General features: G+C 41.4%; 1 protein-coding gene across 6 annotated transcripts in view; it reads left to right on the top strand.

Annotated features, from left to right (window-relative positions):
* The window catches only part of Rapgef4 (Rap guanine nucleotide exchange factor 4), a 362806-nt gene extending 338203 nt beyond the window's left edge, over positions 1–24603 (top strand). For all 6 annotated transcript variants that reach the window (XM_008855271.1, XM_008855272.1, XM_017794906.2 and 3 more), the window contains 8 exons: positions 1426–1551; positions 1963–2141; positions 5719–5809; positions 9551–9601; positions 10376–10463; positions 10877–10941; positions 20516–20570; positions 23778–24603. In XM_008855271.1, coding sequence (XP_008853493.1) covers positions 1426–1551; positions 1963–2141; positions 5719–5809; positions 9551–9601; positions 10376–10463; positions 10877–10941; positions 20516–20570; positions 23778–23905 — 783 coding nt within the window. In that variant the 3' untranslated portion in view covers positions 23906–24603. The remainder of the gene's footprint in view (positions 1–1425; positions 1552–1962; positions 2142–5718; positions 5810–9550; positions 9602–10375; positions 10464–10876; positions 10942–20515; positions 20571–23777) is intronic.
* Positions 24604–24802: the final 199 nt, after the last annotated feature.

The raw sequence follows: 24802 nt of genomic DNA on the forward strand, positions 1-24802 counted from the left end.
GACCAAAAAAGTGACTGTTTTGTGAATAGCACTACACCTACTGATCAGGGTTAACTCTACTGTAAGCTCGATTACTCATATCATAGGCTGACTTCACAAAGGCCGGTACTACCTATACCCTCAACATGCCACTTCTTTGGTAATTGTAACAAGGGGCCATTTATAGAATACAGTGGTAATGGAGATGATGATGAAACCTGTTTCTCACTTGAACTTTTTTTCTTCTGAATGTTGGGGCTGGAGCCCAAGGCCTTGCACATGCAAGGTAAGTGCTCTACCGTTGAGTTACATCCACAGCCCTCTGACATGCATATCGAATACCCAAATATAGTTAGCATCATATTAGCAAACATTATTTTCACAGTTATTATATATACATTTATATATTCCTTGTCTTATAGATACTAATCTATAATATATACATTTCCTTTGTTTATCATCCATTTTACACAGTGAAAACACTTTAGATAATTTCTCAGAATACAAAATGAGATAAGTGAATCAAATGAAAACTTTAACCCAGAGTCTTGACCAAAGTAGCAGAGTTTAGTCTTCTGATGTCTTGCCCCAAACATGTAAATAACATTTTCAGCCCTGTGGCTTCCAGGGGTAGAAGAATTGGACATCATGTGTAGACTCAGCTCACAGCACTCTGCACCACCTCACTGCCTCAGGTGGTATTAAAGAGGTGCAGCCGTGGTGAGGTGACTTCAGTCACCATCAGCAATAGGCAGTACTGTGGGTAGAAATCCAAAACTCCCATGCCAGTACCTTTCTTCTTCGTAGTAGTGTCCATGGGGAATAGGAAGGGGGCATCGCCAAGATCCCACCCTCTCAGGCTGTCTGCTAGGATCTCAGCCTTAGCCTACCAAAGCCAGATCTGACCTGGGGCCTTGAGAGGGGCCTCACAAAATCCCAGGTAGGGGGATGGGTATGGCGCAATTAAGGGAAGCTGACCACCACATGGAGGCAGAATCCTGGTGCTCTCAGGCAGTCCCCTGCGTTCTCAGGCCCTCTGCCAGAAGGAGGCCAGAACTGGGTACTCTCTGGAAGTCTGCTGAGATCAGAGCCACTACACCAATCAATCACCTTCAATCTTTACCAGAGAAAAGGAAGCATCCCCAGGTATCTCCAGCCCCAGGCATAGGAGAACCTTCCAGGTTGCCCTCCACCAAATCTTATTTGCATTGGCCCACAGTTTCCAGTGAGATGATGATGGTGGTGGTGGTGATGATTACAAAGATGGCTCTGAAACAAGTACAATGAAGAGTAAAGGCCCTTTTCATTCCTGAGTGAAATCAGAGTTTCAAAATATTCCCGAAAGCATTTCCTAAATCCTTTCCTATCCAAAACTCCTGAAAGCATTTGGCACTAAGTACTTGTCCCTTTTGGGGTTCTGATCTACTTTTGCACAATTATTCACAGACTCCCTTGCCAGAACAGGAAGGGCCCACCACTGGGACAGTGGGAACCTTTGAACTAATGAGCTCCAAAGACTTGGCGTACCAGATGACAATATATGACTGGGAGCTGTTCAACTGTGTGCACGAGGTAAGGTGCCCAGCCAGGAGCGTCTGCAGGTTCCAGAGCGATTCTGAATGGGGCCTGCTGACCCTACTCTCCTCACATTACTGTATGTTGCCATATGGAAACCACATGATGGCTTTTTGTCATGCTGAGTTTATAAATAAAGCCTGTTATAAAGTCTTCAAGTGTTAAAAAAAAATCCCTGTGATGCTATGCTATGTCTTCCTGTATATTAAGCCAATAACACCTAGTTTATATTTATATATTTCACAAGCCTCACAAAAGCCCTTCAAATCTATATGACAAGTTACATCCGGGTTAGTGATTGAATTCACATCTGCTGCCCGATAGAACACTTTACAAATAGAGGAGCCAGGCTGGCGTTTTGATTTAAAAGCCAACAAATAAGTGAAATTGTTTTCTTTTCTGTTCTAGCTGGAGCTAATCTACCACACATTTGGAAGGCATAATTTTAAAAAGACCACAGCAAACTTGGATTTGTTCCTGAGGAGATTTAATGAAATTCAGTTTTGGGTTGTCACCGAGATCTGCCTTTGTTCCCAACTCAGCAAGCGTGTTCAGCTCTTGAAAAAATTTATTAAGATAGCAGCCCAGTAAGTATCTTTAACTTGAGAGAAAAAAAATCTTCGAGCTGCGTTCTCATAGAATACACCTTAAAAAGAAAAGCAAAATGTAAAAACGACTTGTGCTCAGGGACCTGCCATGGGGCCCACCAGTAGCTGAAGTCTTGTCAAAGAGTTTCTTTTAGCTTTTGTGAGTTGACATCAATACATAAATTAATGTCTTGGTGTACTGATTCTGGAGTCAAAAGGGGGCTCTTTTTTTTTGCTCTGAACTCCTCAGAAATTTTTTCCATCCTTTAGTTTAGAGTGCTTAAGTAAACAAAGTTCCCTTGCAGAAACTGCTGCTGAAGAGGCCCTTGAAGCCCTTGTCCTGCATGGACACGTTCTCACCGGTAGAGGGCAGTAGAACATGCTGGTACAAGAACACATCCAACTCAGCCAGAATAAAATCAGTAGAATGCATAAAGGCGAGCTAACCTGGTACAAGAACATCTCCATAAACGACAGAGCAAGCAAACATCTTATAAATATTGTATTTAACAGAACCTCATGGGAAACTATTTATTTACTGTGGGGGCCAGTTAGGTTTCTTCCTGACATGAATTTAATCTTTTCTTGCTATTTAGATATGCCTAACAACCTCCTGTTTACTTCCATGTTTTTGGTATCACCACAGTGCTAAAAATAAAAAGCTAAATGTGGCCTGTGGCTATGAGACTCCTTTCCTTTCTAAATGCAGGGAGCTCAGGCACAGGAAGGTTGGAAGAACAAGTGACCCCAGCCAGGCAATTTTCTTGAGCCAAACAGTTCAGATCTCACAGAGTCTGATTTCCAGAGCTAAACAAAGAAGTCAAAGCTGCTTGATGTTTTATAGACGTTGGCTTGCCAAATGCCTTGAGTTATTTTGCCAAAAAATTTGAGGGTTCAACAGACTACCAGATCCTTTGAATTCATACCCGGCTCTCTCTTTGGGAAAGCTGGCTATTTGAAGAAAGGTTTTTGTCGAATGAAGCCACTTTCCTCAGGAGCACGAACAGGCTCTGTGCAGCAAGCAGATGCCTTCATGCTTTTGGAATGAGTGGGTTATGGAAACTATGACAGGCTGTGCTTTCCCAGCACAGGGAGCACATTCTCTCTTCACCTTAGCCTGCTGCTCCCAAATTCAGCTAGGGGAAAGAGGTGACCTGCCAATAAAGGTGGGGTTTAGAAAACTTTGGGGGGACCCAGTTCTTTTATTATGGAAGCAACACAGGTGAGCCTCTCAAAGCACCCAGGAATATTTTCTTGTGTTTTTGCCTTTGTTACCCTTCTTCCTTCTGATTTTGAATAGATGGGATTGACCTTCTGTACACATCAACTGATATTATTTTTATCTATTGTTTTTATTTTATGTGTATGCGTGCATTGCCTGCATGTAGGTAAGTGCACCGGTGTCGTGCTATGCCTGTGGAGGTCAGAAGAGGCTGTCAGATCTGCTGGAACTGGAATTACAGACAGTTGTTAGCTGCCATGTGGATGCTGGGATTCGAACCCGGGTCTTCTTCAAGAACCACTGAGCCATCTCTCCAGCTCCATCAGCTGATATTATTTAATCATGACTAAGTCCTGTGCTGAGGCAATTACTATCCCATAATGAATCTGTTCACTAAGCCCAGCTGTTAAAGACTGTAGGTTTTCATAGGCTGAGGTCTACAAGAATGACACAGAAACCTTGAAGTAGTTGTGTCTGTTGTGCTGCTTTTTTGTTTGTTTTTTTTAAGAGCTGTAGTAAAATTCCCTTATGCTCTTGGCCCTGTCCAGAGCATAATGAAGCTGAGGGATGGTGGGAGGTATTTGCTCACATCCGAAGCAACTGAAGTGCACAGTAATCTCCTGACTTGCCTTGGGTGATAAGCGAAGTTGATAACAGAATAGTGTCTACAGCTCTGAGTTTATTCTCTCAAGGTCATGTACACAAGACAAAGGCAAATACATGTATGTGGTGACACTCACCAGTTGTGCTGTCTACTAAATAACTTTCAACCCTTTATGTGTCAGCCACTGGTCCAGCATTACAAAGTCCTTCTTTGCTTTCTTATAAGTGACCTGACATACCATAGCTCCTTTGGAATAAAATTTCCCATTTCCACATAGACAATTGAAGAATTACTCATTGTTACTGTTTTGAGGAAAACATATGCACCAAAAGCAACCATTTAATGAGCTTTTACAGAAATGTTAATTCAAACAGCATCTATTTATGATGCAGTCAACTTAGGTAACCATATTGATTTGGGGTAGAAGATTTGTGCTTACTGTAAAATGAATTCTTTCCCTTTTTAGAGGCCTGTATGAAGAACTTAGGGGGTGTTAGATTTTTGGAAAATAAAAGGAAAGATAGAGGAGTAGGAGACAAGAAACCAGAGCCAGACCAGACCTGCAACAGGCAAGGAATATATCTTCCTTTATTCAAAGAACATACATTGAGAAGTAGAGGCTGTCCGTGGGAACCAAGCTTCTACAACTAGACAAAGAAACCAGGGGGAGTTGTACCAGGGTAGTGGGACACAATTACACTTAGTGGGAAGTCAAGCTAGTGCCCGGGCTTAAAGATCTCCTTCTCAAGATTATTTACCCAGGAACTGGCAGGAATGTTATCTATGGCCTTAAAGGAGACAGGTAGGCTCCACAAACATTTCCTCTCAGGCTTGGGAGTGACCAACTGACAAGGGATGAGCAGAGCCAGGTCTTTGATCTATAGCTGTTGGGTCACTGGGGAAAGTTTGTACTTTTACAATTTAGAGCCATTCTGATGGTTTTTATGCCTTTATGGCTTCCTCTAATGAAGCTCATGGTTTTTCTGAGGTTCGCATATTCTGTCAAGGGGTTCTTCTCCATCTTAGGTAAATCTAGTACTTGGGATAATATCACCATTGTAATACAAATTTCTAGGCTTGATCTCCGTGTTTAATTCCTAAATATAGATTCATAAATGCTCATAATGGCATAAATACAGATTTGAAATTATCAACTTCATCAATGTCAGTAAAACACACAGAAAATAAGGTTATTTTGTTATTAGTGCTATAGTTAATTTCCCAATAAAGTGCCCATCCCACAGGAACCATGCCTCATAAGTTGGTGTTTTTCAATGGTTTAAAATGATTAATCTAACAGACAGGAACCAGAGTGACTACAGCATTACAGGTTTGTCCTTTGCTTTGTACCTGACAGGTCAGGGTGTCCACCTCCAAGTCTCAAAATCTCTAAGAACATTTTGCCTTCCCTCTTCCCATTGCACAGGATGATCTCCTCCAGGTTCACCATGGCTTATAGCAAATTTAGGATTCTAATAGCAACTCTTAGGGGAGGTGAGTTTGGATTACTTCTCAAAACCCAAGCCTCAGTGGCCAAAGGCATCAACTTTCTGCAATGACAGTGAGAAGTGGGACAGCAGAGCGTGGTCACCCAAGCAGAACTTCTGTAGTGCATTAAATCCATCATTGCCAGTTCATATAAAGGAGTCCTGGTGAATATTAATGACTGTCAGAAAATAGGACTCTAATTTAAAAATAATTTTTCACTCAAAAGTGACATTTTGCTCAAACACGTGCCTCTTGTGTTTCAGCTGCAAAGAGTACAAAAATCTAAATTCCTTTTTTGCCATCGTCATGGGACTGAGTAATGTTGCTGTGAGCCGCCTGGTACTAACGTGGGAGGTAAGCTGCTGCTGGCATCCAGCTGTGACTTTTGCCTTAGGAATAAAAACACAGGCTCACCAGTGAGCTTCTTTATAGAAACAGCACTCACACTGGTATAACAATGGAAAAGGTGGGACCCTTAGAGGGAGATGACCTGTCTTCTTTTTCTAGTTGCCTCAGAGCAAGAGTTTAAAAAGATATTGTCCTGTGGTGGGGAGGGGTGGTGCAGAGTAGGGGACCAGGGGACCCTCAGCCTTTCCATCTCCGCAATGTAAATAATTTTAACTCCAGGTCTACCTATAACATGAACCAACAACGTATGTTAGATGGCTGTAAAAATAGCTTTGCTCATGGATGCAGTTGTCCCTGAAGCGTGTACCTGTTGCTTTTGCACCAAGCCTGACCTATGACTGAAAGAGGGCAGAAGATTCATTTTTATCCAAGTGGCCATTTTGCTCCTGGGAGAATCAGCCCAGAGGCCAACTGTGGGGAGCAGCCAGTACTAAGTGTCTCAGAACCATCTGGCACCTCCTCTCTCCAGAAAGCAGCAACAGTTGACAAGGCTTCTTTCTCTTTGGGACTGAAGTTATGCAGGTGTGTTGTGAATTTCTGTAGCAAACAGAATGAATGGTTCATTTGTTGATAGTTGGATGTTCAGGGTTTAAAACATCTTCGTTTGTCACCAGCTTAGTATGCAGAAAGTGCCTGACCTCTTACATGTGACATATAGTTGAAGAAATACTAATCTCTGATAGAACATACAAAAATAGACTCTTGCTAAAAATAAAAAAGCATGTGTAAGACGGACAGAAAATAAAAGGGTGAGGAATATATGATGAGACTCAGTTTTTGTTGGTGTTTAATAGCAGTTGTTTGTATCCATGTTTCCCTTGGAAATTATTTTCCTAACCATTTCTCTCCTGGAACTATTTTCTTTCTCTGACCCTGCTGAATATTTCCATTGTTTATGGGGCAGGTCCTCGCAAGCCCTTCTGTCTTGGGTTTCTCTTAAAATTCCAGGCAGATTCAGCACACGGCAGCTCATCTCCTGAATATAGGAATGAGGGAATTGGTGAGGACTGCATGCCATGCAGCTGTGTCGTCTTCCAGAACAGAGTTAGTGTGCCAGTATTAAATGAGCAATGAAACCTTTGTGCAGTGTCCCTGTCTTGCTGACCAAGGCTCTTAAAGACCTACGGTTCCCCTCAGATATCCTGCATCCAGCTTCTAATCCACCCCCCAGAATCCAAATGAAATGAGTAAGAAAATCACAGGAAGGCATAAAGCTTTTTGAGGGAGCAGGATGGCCAGATGCATGCATATCCAACATAATAGGAGCCAGGTAGTTAGAGCATGGCACAGGGAAGCGCTCTCTGAGACCTTTCTCCTACCTCAGATGCCCTTGGGGAGTGTGCAGCCAGCTAATTGGCCAGTCTATTGTCAGCAAAAGGAGATAACCAATTGTCCAGTCCTTTACTTTTATCAGGAGTGCTAGAAGTCTATAAACTTCTACTTCTGTCATTGTGTCTCTGACAGAAAAGATGAGCCTTCTATCATTTATAAATGTTCATTTTTTATAGGTGAATTGTGGTCATGTCATTCTGGGAGAGCTTTCACTCATAAGCATCTTTGATTTGGATTATTTTTCTGTTTTTGATGAGAACATCCCAAGGGCTCTCAAGGGCTCCAGTGAGTAACAGGGTAACCACATGAGTAGTCTGGGGAATGGTGTCTATTCTCAGGGGACTATAGAACAGCTGTAGAGCAGACACTGGGCCAAACAGGAACTAAGATGATGTCATATAATAAAGAGAAGGGCTAGTAACAGGGGAGAAAACTCCATCTGAGATGAAGCAAGTGAGAGTGATGGTTTGGAGGCATCTTAGCCTTGGCCTTGGCCCTACTGACATTTGGGGCAGGACAAGTGCTTGCTGTCCAGGGTTGTCTGTATGTTGTAGGATCAAAGCCACCTCACTGGCTGCTGCCCACTGTATTTCAGAGGTACTTCTTATTGTACCCCATTGTGGTCATGACACCCAAAAATGCCTACTGGCACCCCTAATCATTCCCTGGACTGCCCCAACTAAGGACACTGCTTTTGAAACACAGTGTGGATAGTTAATAGTATTGAGAATCACAAAAGGTTTTGTTACCATGTTGCCTATTGCCCTTGACTGAAGCCAGCTAAATTACCAGAAAGAATTAGGAGGACAGAGATATAGCCAAAAGTGAACAATGTTGATGAACATTTGACTCTAACACCAAAAGGCCTAATTTTTTTTTGGTCTTTTTGAGACAGGGTCTCCCTGTAGCCCCAGCTGTCCTGGAACTCACTATGTAGACCAGGCTAGCATTGAACTCACAGCGATCTGCCTGCCTCTGCCTCCCGAGTGCTGGGGTTAAAGGCGTGCACCACCACGCCTGGCTATAAAAGGTCTAATTTTGTAAATGGACTCTCTTCACTGCCCAGCATAGTTATTGGAATGCTCTGCGTGAGACCTGTGCACCCCTGATGCACATCACTGCTTTCAGCCTTGAAGGGTCTTCCAAATATGATGATAATGGGGTTTCTTGTATCCTTGAAAATAGGTACTAAGGAGTGTGAGGGCACCGGTTTCCAGAAACAAAATAAGATTGTTACAGATATTTAAATGGGAATTTGAGAGTCTGATTCAGACACCAGAACAGAACAGGCTGGAGTTTTCTGAGGACTGCAGGGGCTAGTTGGTGGAGCAGCTGTGGAAGGTGGACCTCGCTGGGCAGAGCAGGCCTAGTAGGAATCTCTGGGTCTCAGGACAGCCGATGTTTCTCCGGTCTCAGGATGGGAAGCATTACTCTGTTCCATCTGGGTTTGTCAGAAGGACGTTCAGCTTCCAAAAATCTCAGCAACGTAGAAAGCAGTGGATTGAAAAACGATGCAGTGCTGACCTCCTGGCTTCTCTCTGCAGGTGCAGTGAGTGGTGCTGTCAGGGACCATATGACATGAGAAATCAGCACCCTGGTAGAACTATCACACTTTATGTTATAACTAGGCAAAGAAATCATGCGGGAGAGATGCTCAGTCAGAAAAACAGCTGCAGGCACAGAAGGGAGGTGACAAAAGGAAGTGGGATGTGAACCAAGGAGAAGCTGAGGACAGTCAGCTGCATGGCTTTGGGACAGTCATTTAGGCTGTGAGGCTGACTCTTTTCATCTGTAAAACACAGGTTTCAACTATTCAGATGAAATTGAGCACCTTCTGTATACTCAGCACTGTGTTACACATTGAGGAAATGTCAAACAAAACTAATTAAAAAGAAAACAAGCCCTGTTCTCATGTGGCTTTCTTTGGAAAGGAAGAAGAAAACAGAATCGTTTCTGAAACTCTTTTAATCCTAACATTTTCCAGTCTAAATTTTGGATGTGGAAATCAAAGAATTAATTTTTTTTAAAAAAGGGTTTGGAGGGTCTAGACCACTTAAGAGTCTCAGGAATTCAGGCAGGCCTGATTATGAATTATCCAGTCCAGAATATATTATAGAAGCACTAAGACCAAAGCACTCGTAGTTACTTTGGGCCCAACTAGATTAAGACTTTTCAAAGTATCTCTGTGTTGCAGAGATAACTCCCAAGCGACAGGATGCATGATAGCTGGTCCTGTCTGGGAGATATTTGATTAGGAGCCAAAAGAAATACATTTCCCCCAGAAACAGTAGCACATGATACATGTCTAGATATTAGATCTGACATATGCATGTGGCATTTTCATTTTATTAACAGAAACTGCCAAGCAAGTTCAAGAAGTTCTATGCAGAGTTTGAAAGTTTAATGGTAAGTGACAGCGGCTTCCTTATTCTCTTCACTATCTGCATTAATCCAGTTTCTGGTTAGGTGAGTTGAGATTCTCATTTCAGAAATTTTATCTGTCCTTGTGTGACTTTAAGAAGTTTATGATCCCTTTTAGTGCTGCTAAAACAAGCATGCCTGACTAATGAACAGCACCCTCAGGAGCTAAGTTAAAGAGGACTTATGTCTCACATAAGGTCAATTTGTGTAACTAAGAAAAGCAGTGTAATAGGGTCCCTACCACCCAGCTCAGGTTGGCTGTGGGTTGGAAACTGCATTTCTCTTGGTTGCCAAGATTATTTTTCCCTGTTGGCTGGGAGGTGTTACCAGACAGGAAAGGAGTGAATGGAACTTACTGAGAGGCAAGGGATGGTTCTGAGGGTGAAGCAGGAGTGGCAAATTAGGGGATAGGGAGGAGACCCAATGTCCAAGAGGGAGGTGGGGCTTCACCAGAAGGGAAATCTCTTTTGAGATTTGCTTTCCATAGTTCATATTTGCTTTCAGGGGGTGTCTCCCCTTGGTCCTTGTGAGCAAATATCTCCTTTAAACCAGAAAGGGAACAAATGACAAAATCTTGTCTTATCATATGTGAAGTTGTTTTCCAAAAAATCAGTCTGCTTAAGTCTACCTTTCTTTGGCAATTATAGTTCATTCAAAAATACCTGCTTGTAGGATGATGAGGCTGTGTGTGCTAGAGGGTCAAAAGGGGTGTGGTACCTGTCGCTCATCGCTGACCAGCATCTCTCTGTCTCTCCCAAGGACCCTTCCAGAAATCACAGGGCCTATAGGCTGACGGCAGCTAAGCTGGAGCCCCCTCTCATCCCTTTCATGCCTTTGCTGATTAAAGGTAATCTAAGAAACACCCAGGATAGGCAGGGGCTGAGTACTTGAGGAACAAAGATGAACAGCATCCTGAGCAGGCAGCTCTCTGAGGAAAGAAGACCCATCTTTCCACCTTCTTTGTCTCTTGCTCTTCCCTCTGACTCTCCTGAAAGAGTTACAAGGTGGGAAGCTTGTCAGAAGAGCCAAGAGCCCATGATTTTAAAGTCTTGGGAGTGAAACAGGTTTATTTTTGAGATTTTACTAATCTCAGATAAAGTGATTTTGAAAGTTAAACACCTAACATAAAAGGAACTATTATCAGCATTTTCAACTGCAGTGTTATGCAAATCTACCTGCACACTCTAATGGTGTTATTGTGCTTTCTTCCTATGACATATTTCCGTTAGTGATTAGAATGTGGCTTTTATTTCTTTACAGATATGACATTTACTCATGAGGGGAACAAGACATTCATTGACAATCTTGTAAACTTTGAAAAAATGGTAAGTGTGGTATTACAACCTTAACCACAATGTTTTTTTAAAATAAAATTTGCATTTGTACTAATAAGGGAAATAACTTGCGTATATGCTGCCATGTTAAAAAGGTAGTTACACATAAAGGAGTTTTGAAACATTAGGTTCAAATTGGCTCCCTATTTTACTCTGTCAGTTCTCTTTTGTGAAGCTGAATGGGATTTGTGCTGTGGCTCCCAGCGGCAGCTAGCTTTTATGCGGAGTGTTTCTGTCCTCTGCTGCCTGTTGCTAAAATACACGAATGTTCAAGAGTGACTTCTGTGTTGTTGTTTTGTTGGAAGCTCTGTGCAGCTAGGCTGCCCCAGGATGCCTTTGAAATGTTTATCTGCCGAGGCTGACTTAAGTGCTTGTAGGTAAAAGGCAATTCTATACCAAATCTTTATTATGGAACATTAATCTAAATGTGTATTGTTCAGTCCTGTAAAGTTCACTCGAGTTCAGAGAGTGGACATCTCCATAACAACAACAACAACAACAACAACAAAAATGTCAGCAACAAATGCGAAACCAGCACTTACATACTCAGTATTTTCCAGCCACTATTCCTCTACCCTGCCACCACCCACACCTCAAGAAAAGGGGAGTCTGGCAAAGGTTCTTTGCAGTTTATTTTCTTATCTTCCATGAAGCAATAAAGCAGGCCATGCCAAAGTCTTTCTTTAGCTACTTAGTCCATGTCAGTGGAATGCCCCACTGTCTTTGAATCCTGTGGCTGGGATAGATGGAGTGTTACAGTGCTTTATCTCCCAGCGAGTAAGCAAGGTCACGTTTTGCAGTATAGGGTGAATGTGGCCCTCGACTTGGAGCTTGGGAGATAATCAGAGTCAATGCTCAGATTCATCACTTTGTAATTGGCCCTTGATTTATGTGTGGGTCCATTTTCACAACAGAAAATGGGGATCATGCCTTCCCCATCCATTTCTGGACTGATGGTAGGTACATGAGTCTTCCTCAAAAAGCACCTGTAATTCTGTTTCTTGAAATCAAGCTAGTATGTATGTTTGCAGAAGAATTTGAAACACCCTACCATAATCTCATAAGTCTCATCCCCATTCATTATGAACTTATGGTTAGGAAGGAAGCACACCTTTTGCTGGATACTATATTCTCTGTCTTAAACTCTGACAGGGGTTGGAGAGTTGGTGCAGCAGTTAAGAGCACTTGCTGTTCTTGCAGAAGACCCAGGTTCGATTCCCAGCACCCACATGGCAGCTAACAGCAGTCTGTAACTCTAGTTCCAGGAGATCCAATGTCCTCTTCTGACCTCTATGGGCAATCCAGGACATAGTTACACTTACATACATGCAGGCAATTCACTCATGCACGTAATTAAGATAAAAATAATAAATAAAATATTAAACTCCTGAGGAAACAGAACATAAGCACACACTCTGCAAAGACACTGCACCAGTGGACAAATAGCTTCTCAGTGGATTCCCTTCCCAGCCCTATAACCAAAGGCAGGTGCAAGCATCTTTGTTGCTGAATCATTTTGACAATTTTTTTGTGGGGGGAAAAAAAATCTTTGCTCACTTGTTAGCATGGAGAGTTAAACAATTTCCCAATTCTTAAAAAAAGCCAAACACCTTGTTTTCCCAAAGTGAAAGATTTAGCAAATTATGTAAAGTGCATTCTGAATGGCTTATGCAGATCATCAGGCTAAGAGGTGGCTAGGCCAACCATTGAAATAGAAAATGCATGAGCACAGAGGTGAGGAAGTCAGGCTTCCCTGAAGAGCTGACTGAGTTTAGAACTGATTGCTAAACTGAACTAAGTAATCCAGAGCAAGCAAGAACAGCAGCGTACTCTGAGCCAGCCATCTGCCGCGGAGGCTGAGAGTTGTCTACTCATTTCTAGAGCTGTGTCCCATCCATACCTACAGAGGAAAAGCCAAGACGGCCTAGGACTGCACTTCTCATGTCTGTACCTCAGGTCCACAGCAGTGAGCTCTTTCCTGCCAGGCACTGAGAAGGGTCCTTACTGCAGTGCTCTCTGGTTGTTTAACAGTCACTGAACTGCTAAGCTAGCATTTCAGCTGCAAAACACAAGCCTAAATTAATGATTGGTTGAGTAAGATTCATTTCTTTCTTTGTCATTTCAAAGACTGAGTGAGCATGGTGGCTCTGCTCTGAGAAATCAAGGTTTCTGGTTTCTCTTTTCCCATTTCACATGGTTCAGGAGACCAGCTGCAGAGAAGGTTTCTTCCCATTATGGAGAGGGGAGAAGTTGTGCTCTCTAGTTGCATCACACTTTAGTAGCTAGAAATTTAATCACATGAAACAAAGGCTTGTAAATGTAGCCCTTATTTGGGGTGTCATTTTGCCTCTCCCCTTAGTTCAACTACTACCACTAGTATCTGTTACCCCCTGTCTTGGAGAAGGATAGGTCTTCTTTCTAGAGTCCCATCAGTGCCACTTCCCAATCATCTCTCAGCAAGGGCCAGGTGTGAGCAGAGCTGGCAGTTTATGTGTGGACCTGCTGGGCTCTAACCCCAGTGGGGAACTCCTGTCAGAGGCAGACGTCGCCAGGGCAGCCAGGAATATCAGGGCCTTTTCTTAGTGGTCACCTCACACAGTTACAGCAAGTCACCATGCCAATGCTAATGGCTTTTTTTTTTCTTGTTTGTTCTTTGTTTTGAACATCTTTACCCTTGAGGTATGAAATGAGGATTAGAGAATTTGTTGCAAATTGTTTTTCAGGATTTATGGATATGAACAAAAGAAAATTCATACTCTGATCCTTATGCAAAAATACTGTTTTCAGACATTCTTGCATTTGGGGGAAACATAAAGAAATATTCAAAAAATGTTTGAATATGGCCCTTTTTAGCTTTCTATGTCATAGATGAATATTTATAACAGTCAGAAGGTAGACCAGCAGTCGATGAGAGGATAACATGCTGGCCTGCTGCCACCATCCCAGGATGCAGAAGGCATGCTGTCATGTTAGGAGATTGGTTCTTTTTCAGACATACCCATATTTAGGTATATTTATTTAAGAATATGACTTTTGAAGTAGTCTTTTTTTTTTCTAGAATTAGAAGCTCAGGGCAAACTTTTGGACTTTTGGAAACATGAACAGAAGCTTATTCATTTAAAAAATGTTTTGAATTCTTTCATTTTTGTATAGCTAGGCATGCCATTACATAATTAGCAACAAGGTGACTTCTGGCACCAGTAATATTCTAAAATGCATGCAGGAAGCACTGGACTTATTACCTCAAGCTGCAGAAGAAGAATTTTTAAGTAAAAATCTAAATGTTCAAATCCGCCTAATCTGCAAGGCCTCTCTAACCCAAAGGAAATCTAGGAGAGTACTTTGAGGATTTATCCTTTATACATATTTCACAGACCAAGACAAATGCAGATTTTCAAGAGCGCATGCTTCAAAAGCAACAGAACACATGAAGCATGCCTAGGCAGAGGATGTTACTAAGAAATATAAAGATTCCTACAAAATAGTCCTTGTTCTTTAAGAGAATATATAAAAAAAAATATATATATATATAGTCTCAAAGATAAGCCATAAATACATGAAATGTGAAAAATAAACAAAAACCAATAAAAGTACTAAACAGAGGTCATGAGAGTAGCAAAAGACATCCCCAAAGCAAAACACAGAAGAGAGAAGTTCCTGCAGGTATATCAGAAAAAGAGAGAAACCATATTGTACACAATAACATAATAAAATCCAGACATGTTGCCCTAAGTACCCGTCCAGCTTCATCTCGTATGTCATCTCTGTACTGAGCCCAAGTTGGCAAGACCGATTTCTTTCTTTCCCTTCCAGCCACAGGGCCTTTGTCCTAGATGTTACCTTTGCCCGAGATTTTCTTTCCTGGGTTTTCATATGTCTGGTTCCATCTCATGGTTCAGGCTGCACTTGTAAGTCCTCTCCTCTGAGTGGGCTCCCCGGGCTCCCCTGACTCCCCTTCTAGCAGTGCTCAACCATATGTGATAACCCGGCCTTGATACTTAGTCTTCTGATCTCAGGCGATCTTCTTTTCTGCTTAGTTCTTGTCTGTCTCCCCCTCTAGAAAATGAGGGCTGTGGATCAGGTATCTTTTATGTTTTACCTACATCTAGTTTTCCAACACCCATAAATGTGTCTGGCATGTTCTAAATACATAAATGTGTCTGGCATGTTCTCTATACATGGACTGTTTGTTAAGTAAGGGATAACATGATGATCTTCTAGTCTTGGACTTGATGAGGAAGGATAGGGAACTGAAGCATTTTTAAAGGATTTTAGGTAACAAAAATTATATCCACATGCATTTTCTATTTGTTAGAAACAAATAGAACATTTGCAGGACTGAGACTGGACTTGAGGTGTTTTTCTCTTGGCTTTCTGTTCCTGAAGGGGCATTATTTTGCCTCCCCCCCATGGTAGTCTGTCCTCCAGTGTCCTTCTGTGAGTGCAAAGATGGACACAGTATTCCACACCTGGACTGTGATGTCCCGTGACCTTCCTATGTATAATACATTATGAGCATTACGTATGTTAAACATGTGAGCCTGTGTTGTCATACATCCCTTGGATAAAAAAGACCCACAGCTGGGGACAAGGTTCAGTCTTCTTCAAATGAGGCACACAGCAAAGGCTGCTTGAGCTCCAGTCCTACTCCACTTGAAGTAGGAATTTGGTTACTACCACAGGCTTAATCTTTGTAGAAAGAGACTACATATTTCTATATCTTCTTGTGGGGAAAATTCTTGTCCTGAAGATGTAGCAGTCTGAATAAGATTATTACCTGTTACAGATGGGGTTTCACACATGCTAAGCATGGAAGGATTGACAGAAGTCCTAGATTGCATACACACAGGGGTAGGAGCAAGCCAAAGCAGTACGACAGAAATGTAAGAAAAAAAAAAAAAAAGACAATCAGGCAATCTGGTGGTACTGAGTGTGGTAATGCACGTCTGTAATCTTAATACTGGGAAGGCTGAGGCAGGAGGATCACGAGTTCAAGGCTAGCCTGGACTGTATAGCAAGTTTCTGTCTATAAAACAAAATGAAAAGACTGAAAATGATAAAGATCTTCAAGGACAACAGAATGAAAGGCAAAAACTGTTCAGACAGGCAGTTGTTAGAAGAGGCCAGAAGCCAAGGAGCAGCTCCTTAGGGCGCTTCTAGCTCAGAGACCAAATAGACTAAGCCCAGGGAAGCTGTACTGGTGGTGTCTGAGCGTGTAGCAGTGTCAGCTGGTGTCGCCTGGAGGGCTGCTGGTCTGAACTTGAGCACAAGGCATATAAGTCAGCACCTCCTCAGCAACAGGAGGAAGGGGGGAGCTTGGGCAGAACCACAAGTCAAAGAACAAACCAGGAAGGCTGGAGTGCGTAGAGGCCTGGCAGGGTAGCAACAGATCCACATAGGCATAAAATGAGAGTGAGAAGATGCAGGTGGGCATCTGAGAGGCAGAGCCACAGGAAAGTCAGTGGGTGAGACTCAGGCCGTAAGGGCAAGTCTGAGAACGAGGCACCTCACATTGGATCCAGAGACAAGAATCTGCCTCAGAGCTTGAGAGACATTTGTATCTGGGCTTGTCACGTCAACGCTGGCACACAGGCATGGGGTTGGCCTTCATATCATTTACCCAGGCCCCAGGAAAGACGCCCGCTTCTGGGTCTGTCTTCAGTTTTAAAGAGAAATAAGTACGTGAGTGTGGTTGCAGATCTTTCACTCACCGCCTCCTTTTTCATCTGTGAGTGTGTCTAGCATCTCTCTGTGAATGATTATCCTGAGGAGAATTCATCAGCTTCAGTTGGACCCATCTCTTAACCCCTGCAAGTCAGGAACTGTACAAACAAATATTACATTGCAAACAAGCTCTGAAGGTCTCCACTTAGAATTAGTCCCACAAAAAAATAAGATCATCATGAGAGGATTTCAATTTGTCCACTATACTGACTTGGAATACCTTTTGAGGGAGTGTGTTCCCCTCATAGTCACTCCAAATTACCAATTTCTTTGGTAATCAGCCAGTTACTAATGGGAGCGTGTCATAACCCTCAGGTTTGTTGGAATGGAAAAAGAGATAGAGCTCTGCTCTGTAGTAATCCGGCATTCCCTCTGTGGCCTGGCATTGCAGAGAGCTGCCCAGTTGGCCCTAGGCAGGTTAACCTGCTCTGGCAAGACCTCCCAGCTTAGGGTGTAATTTTTGGCTCCAGCTCCATCGTGACAGTTGAATAATGAAGCCTGTGTCTCTTTAACCTTAGTTTCGGCCAGTCTCAACTGAGAGCACCAATTAATACATAGCCGTCTTCCACTAAAGATGACATGTGGGTCTGTGGGATACAGAGCCAGTTAGAGACTAGTTAGATATGTCTTAGTGGAGATAAATGCAAACTCTCCACCTTGGTCTACTGAGTCACCTGCACATTCACAGAGCTGGAAACTGTGTCCAAACAGCAGTCTAGTGAACTAGGTGATAAGATTTAATTCTCTGCAGCCCAACATCAGCAATATGATTTTATTTAAATTATGGCTTAGATGTATAACTTAGATAGATCAGATGTCGCCCTAGAAATTACTTAGAAGAGATAAGACTGTTTCATGAGGAACTGCTGAATAAATTGGGAATGTTTAGGTTGAATGAGGAAAGATCTGAGGGGAAGATGTCACTAATAGTCATTGTTAAATATTTGAAGAACTAACCTCTTAGAAAGATCTAAACATATTTGTTATGACTCCAGAGCTCAGAATGAGGATCCACAAGTGAAAAGTAAAAAGAGAAAATTGACTCAAAGCAGTAAAGAAATTTCAGAAATGTTTATAAATGAGAGGGCTGTCCTTGGAGGTGATGATTCCAATGGTGATTGCTGGGTGCAGTCAAACACTGGGAAGCCATGGGCAGGCTGTAAAAGGAGATATGTACCCTAGAGATGGTTTGAGGAGGTGACTTCTGAAGTCTCAATAGCATAGTAAATATTGTATATGTCAGTGGGTCCAAAAGAAATTGGAATTCAAAATATGTTGACCTTTTTTTGGCCCCCCTGAAAACATTCTATAACCATGCAATAAGTGGGCTTCCCTCATCATCATCATGAGTTCACACCATTAAGCACTATTGTCTGGACCTTACAAAGAAAAGAATGGACCTCCTTATAAAGCCAGATGTGGATTTTGAAGTTAAACTGAAGTTATCTTGCAATACAATTAAAAAGGATATGTCAAAATTAAAACCATTGTTAAAATTAATCAAAGATTTAGAAAGGTAAAATGAACTTCAGAGCTAGAAATTACTGATTTAAACAATTGTTCTCACATTTTAAACTACATAATGAGCTAAAAATTATGAAGCCTCAGAGTATAGGTATAAAGAGTAGTCTAAAACCAAAGTCAGAATGAAATGTTTTAGCTTTCAAAACTAAAAAGCAGAACAATTACTCCCTACAAAATGGTATAGGAAGAGGTTTCTGACCCCTGCTAATTGTTTTATTATTCTTCAGAGGGGCATACAGGCAGCGTTTCCCAGGGTTTTCGGTAATTATACTCCATTCAATATCTGAAGAATTACAATAATTCTACATGGAATATACTTGTGCCCTTCTGATGCAAAGCCTTTAGAGGAGTGAAAAAACAACTTAAAGTAAATTAGCAGGAAAATTATCATAGTTACTGTTTATTCTGGGGCTCCATATATCAGAGGCTAATTATACATTGTATGTTACATTTCCTTAGAGGTATTTGTAGTTTATTTCTCATGCTGATCAACAGTCGTGCTGGTTTTTAGGATCTTTTATGAAAGCGAGGTTCAAACTTTTCCGATTGCCTCTTTGTGTATGAGAAATCAGCCTGTGCAGACATATGCCATCCCATGCTTGCCAGAGCCCTCCGAGCGGTAGTGTTCGGTGCAGCACAGCATTGTGATGCCTGTGTGTGTACATTTGTAAGGCCTTGACTCTTCTGTCATTTTTTTCATATGACATAGCTTGCCTCAAAATCATTTTCTTATACTTTGGTAAACCAAGGGCCTGTGAGAGAGGAAAAAAGTGAGGACTGGGATCACATAGCTCCTTAAAAATTGGGCTGTTTCTTTCTCTGGGTTGAGCCTTTTCAATTTTCTGCTGATGGAACTATTCATCCACTATCTATACAGGATCCCCTTCAGATCTGAACATCAAAGTCCTGAAGCATACATAGGGATTGCAGGGCCAAGGTACTGTTAAAATACCATGTGCAAAAGGTGGACATCCTGCTAAAGAATAGTGCTTAGGCCTCAGGAGTGTTTTTCCTCAAGAATTAGAGGTCTCTGTTGTTGTTGTTGGTGGTGGTGGTGGTGGTGTTGCCCCCCGCCCCCCACAGTCCTTTCAGTACTGGAGATTGAATCTAGTGCCTAATACCCAGCAAGCACTTTACTGTGACCAAGCCATATCCCCAGCCTCCTCCTACCCACCTTCTTCTTGTGTGTTTGAGTGATTCTTTCTTAAATCTTTATTGCAACCAAAACTTTATAGAAATTAAGATTGCTTAATGACAAAATTAGCAAGGGTCCAATAAGTTATGGTCAATTTAGTGGAATAGCTACTTGTTTTAAAAAATGTTTAAAATGCAGAGATCGTGGAAAATAATCACCATGCAATGTAAAAGTTAAGAGCATAAATGTGTTCACAGAATGTTTTTATTTGTTTGTTTTTTTGTTTGTTTGTTTGTTTGTTTTTAGGCAGGGTCTCCCTGTAGCCCCAGCTGGCCTGGAACTTGTTATGTACAGCAGGCTAGCCTCAGTCTCACAGAGATTTGCCTGCCTCTGCCTCTGGAGATCTGGGATTAAAGGCATGTACTACCATGCCCAGACTTCCTTTAACTTTTTAAAATATGCATTTAGGTATTTATTTTTTTAAATAAGAATATTAATGAGTTTACTCTTTGAATTGATGTCCTAAGTGAGTTTTACTTCATTTTTAACATTTTGCTTTTCTAAAATGTGTCTATGTCAGTGTTATAAACTAGGAAGTAAAAGTAAAGAAGGAAGGAAAGTAGGATTTACATTAAGATGTATACTTTTGCTACAAGAGTAAAACGCTCAGTGAAGCATAGTGAGGTAGCAAGAATTTATAGGGAGAATATTCTGACTTACCGTTTAGATAGTATAATCTACTGCCTCAGTACTGAGTCCTATTAGCTAGGAGGGATTTGATAAGATAACCCTTCTTCAAATCTAAGACAGTTACAAATTCTGCCCACAAATTTACACTAACCTCCAGAAAAGATGATAGAAACTCTTTTTAAGCATTGCAATACAATCTTAGAAATACCTGTTTACCTGGGAGGAACAAGAAAACAATAAGACAAGAGCCTGCTGGGCCATGAATATTCTTTCCCCGAAAATGCCTTGTGTGTATGTGGGTGGGTGCCTCATTAACAACATCTTTAAACAAGTTACACATCAACTGGCTGCCTTCAGATAGTCAATATCTCAGAACACACTGTTTCCTATGATACCGAGTATTGCTGGAATAAATAATGTTTTGTTTCCCTTTGGGGATTATACACTAAGCTGACTTGCATTTCTCTCTTTTCTTTTTCTTGTTCCTTACAGCGCATGATTGCAAATACTGCCAGAACAGTGAGGTACTACAGGAGCCAGCCCTTCAGTAAGTTCAGCGTGCTGCATGCTGCAGTGGAGATCCTGGGGGTTAAGTCCTTTTTAATAAGACCAAGACACTCTAGGAGTTTGTCTATGTCAAAGGCACTTTGGATCATAAATCCCATGTACTAAGGGCCTTTGTTTACATTGTTATAAAATTAGAAAATCACCATCTGAATATTATTTTGATGGATGAATTTGAAGAAAACTTATTTGCTCATTCCTGTGTAGACAGAAACAGGTAGAGTACAGTGTCCACCAAAGCTGCCTCCAGCCTGCTCTCTGTGTGACTCACTGCTTGACCCTGAGAAACTCAGCAGTCCGTGATGACTCAGTGCTATGGTTTATAAACTGGGAAAGATATTTATTGTCTCTCAAGAGTGCATTAATGTTTATAGCACATTGGTAAAAAGTCCCATGGCAGAACTTTATATAATATTTCTAGTGTTCTCAGGAAATTTAAGGTGCTCTTTTAAAATATGAGCATGTCTGCTGGGTGTGGTGGCGCACGCCTTTAATACCAGTGCTCAGGAGGCAGAGGCAGGCAGATCTCTGTGAGTTCAAGGCCAGCCTGGTCTACATAGTGAGTTCTAGGACAGCTGGGGCTACAGGGAGACTCTGTCTCAAAAAGACCAAATATATATATATTATATATATATTATATATATGAGCATGTCCATAAAAACTAGAAGTGTTTTAATATGTATAAAATATTAATATCAAATGACTATTTTAATCTGTTGAGAATGAAGTTTCCTTATAGCACCAGATACTCGTGCCAGATTGGTGCTGCTATCTCCTCTGGCTTAGGACGTGAGGTAGGATAAGCACTTTGCTTCTCCAGTCTGGTTTGGGAAAGAGAAGGTGAATGAACCCTTTGAAGTTTTGTGTTAATGTGATACTGTGAGTCATTTGAAAAAAATCTGGCTCATTAACTCAACATGATAAAATGGCACAGATGTGACTGCATGCCTACCCTCACCATCCTCTCCAGTAGAGCCAGTGTTAAGAGACAGACAGGTTCTTGTTTTAATAATCACAGTGGCATGCTCTTTGTAGTGTAGGCCTGGCCCAAAGCCAGAGTTTGCTGACATGCAATGCCAGAACTAATAACTGTTCATTTTTCAGTGTGCAAGAGGAAAAAAACTGGAGAAAGTAATCTTGACTTGAGCAAGTAGACCTCTAAAAGATTAATTCACACTACTGTGCCTTCTCTCATTTCCAAAATGAGAAGTCTCGCATATCACCAACTATTCCTACATAGATTCTGCCAGATTTAAAGTGCTTCATATCTTTCCCTATGGTAATTTAGTGTGTGTTTGAAGACATGGTCATAGAGTGGCTGTACCAGTGAAAATGAGCATAGAGGAATGATACCACTTACAACAGGGTTTATAATCTGGACTCTGTGACCCTTCAGGGGATTCCAGGACATCCTAGAAAACACATTCAAAATCTGGTGTGCTTGAGAAGGCTTATAACCTTGAGAAGGTTCTCAGGAACCAAACAGGAACCTTGTTAGGATCAGCTTTGTTCCAGGAGCCTCTCTGCCAGTCACTTCTGTACTCTCCCACATCTTCTCTGAAAGAAGTGAGGAGAAAAAAATTTTAAATCTCTACTTCATTTGTTGAAGTTATCAGTAACTGCAAGTAAACAACAGCTGCTCAGCTCTGAAGTCAACAATCTATAGATAAATCTATAGGAATAGATTCATAAACATTGTGGGAATATGTACAATGTAATTACAGTATATTGTACATGTAGAGGACACTGCCAGTGGGAAGCGGAGGAAATTAAGCACAATGTGCTCTGTAGTTCACTGTGGTATTATTTATATGTGATAATTATACTGATGAGTTTCTTCTTACAGCGAGTAGAGGCCTTTGTATCTTGTCTCTGCCTTTCTGTACTCAGACCTGCATCATCTCCTCCACCCCTTATGCAGATGGCATTCTTATTGTCTTAGGGAATGGTGGGTAAATCTAACAGGAGCAACTGATCTACAGGGAAGCAGTGCCGGGGTGGGAAGAACCCTGGTCCAGAGTCCAGACACCTGCTTGATCACTCATGTGTCCTACTAAAGCACAGGTTTCATACCAGTGATGGTGGGACACGGCTGGCCCATAAACTTCAGCAGAGGTTTGCAGTATAAACAGAGCACTTCTCCCTATATTTGGAAAATAAATCACTATTTAAATGCTGAGAGAATTCACAGGGAATAAGTTCAGATTTCCTATTTCAGAAAGAAAGAAAAGAAGGCAGGAAGGAAGAAGGAGGAAAGGAAAGAAGGAAGAAAGGGAGGGGGAAGAAGGGAAGAAGAGACCTGGCAACTCTGGACACAGATTCCAGAATGGCAGTGGGATTCAGGAGCTAAGTAGCCACTTCCAAGGAACCTGCATTTCCAGTTTACTACTATTCTGTGGAATCTGGCCTTTCTCATTTTTATGTATTATTGCCTATATAGGACAATGGGCATTAGATCTTGTTGGAGCCCTGGTTTAAATGAAACCTGCTTACTTTTTTTGATAGCGCAGTTGCTGACACCTTTGAGGTATGGGTCAGAATAGTATGGTTATTGGATTTTCAGAACAAGTCATATTAGACAAGAAAAGGTTTACTAGAAGTCATGACTTAACCACAAAATGGCCTCTTCCCTGAATCCAGACACTTTCTAAGAGTGTACAGTATGGAGTATACTGTGTATGTGTGCAAGCAAAGGGGGCCATCAGAGCCTGATGGCCCAGTGTCTGGCTTCAGTTCAGTATGGGTGTTAAGTACTTCTGTGAGTTGCCAATGAAACTACATCTTTTTTGACATTAGTCCTCATCTGGATCAAAGGAAATGGAGGCAGAATGTGAGACACAGAGGTAGGCTCGTAAGGAAAAACAAATTTAAACAAATTTCATGTCACCAGGGCCATCAGACAGATGCTTCTCTTTTTATTTGCTGCCTTTTTTAATTTTATTTTTTACAGTATGTAATGCAAAAGAAAATGATCAAGAGATGATTCCAGTAAAAAAAAATAAAATAAAATTGGAGGGTAGAAGGGAGATGGACCAACTGAATAGAAATATTTTAATGAATGTGGTATGTGGAAAGGTCTTGACAGAACCCAGGAATCTGTGGTAAATATGAAGAGTCAATGAGGAAAAGAAAAATGCAACATATATGCATATGTATGCAATGCCAACTCTACCATCTATTCTTTCAACAGACCCTGATGCAGCTCAAGCTAATAAGAACCATCAGGATGTCCGGAGTTATGTACGGCAACTAAATGTGATTGACAACCAGAGAACTTTATCACAGATGTCACACAGATTAGAACCGCGCAGGCCATAGACCTCTAAAGTGCCCAGAGTAAGGATTTGTCTCCAGTCCACAATCTTTCAAAAATGCCGTATATGCTACTACTGACTGTTTTGCCACTAGAGAATTCTACAGAACAAGCAAAGACACATCCAGAGACCCCTTGGGGGCTGCATCCAACTTACCAACCATACAACAAGAAAAGTGATTTGTCTTGCAATACACTGGCCCGCTGTAGCTTAGGAATCCCATTTGTAATCACCCTATTTCATTTCCAGCTGTGCCATCATCAGATTCACATGAAGAGCTTAGTAGAAATACTATTGGCAAGAGAAGCTTCAAGCCCCTGACATTCCTTCCCAGACTGCTCACAGTCTGAGATGTGCTGCAGATGGGATTGACTTGGATACACCTGCGGTGATATAATTGAATGGTGTTTGACACAGCACCTTGATTTGGAGCATGGGGTATGGGGAAGGTGTTGAGAAATCCACATAAGTCCCAACTGTAGGTTGTATTCTTCCATCCTCATAGTCTGACCTCTGAAGAAATAGAATCTGAACACGTTGCTATAAAACATTTACATAGTTTAGAGAGGACTGGTCTGTAATATCTGAATGATATATAGAATAACATGTTTACAATGTAACTTTTTAAAATTTACAAACCAGGATTGCATACATAAGAATTCCACTAAGAAACACCAAGGTTCTTAAAATTGCCAGCGTTAAGATAGAAAATTACATTTCAGAAGAGCACAATATGCACAAAACATTTTTCAAAATTGAGATATTTTCCTGGGCATTAAAAACCTTTCTGCTAAAAATTTATTGCTACTGATGAAAAAAAATATTTTATGGACTTAAATATTATTACAAATATCTTAATTTTCAGTAATTTTGTTTTGCACTTTCAAATAGATTGTAAATA

This window comes from Nannospalax galili, unplaced genomic scaffold (assembly GCF_000622305.1).
Source record: "Nannospalax galili isolate Female #2095 unplaced genomic scaffold, S.galili_v1.0 scaffold346, whole genome shotgun sequence".
In the NCBI taxonomy this organism is placed as follows: domain Eukaryota; kingdom Metazoa; phylum Chordata; class Mammalia; order Rodentia; family Spalacidae; genus Nannospalax; species Nannospalax galili.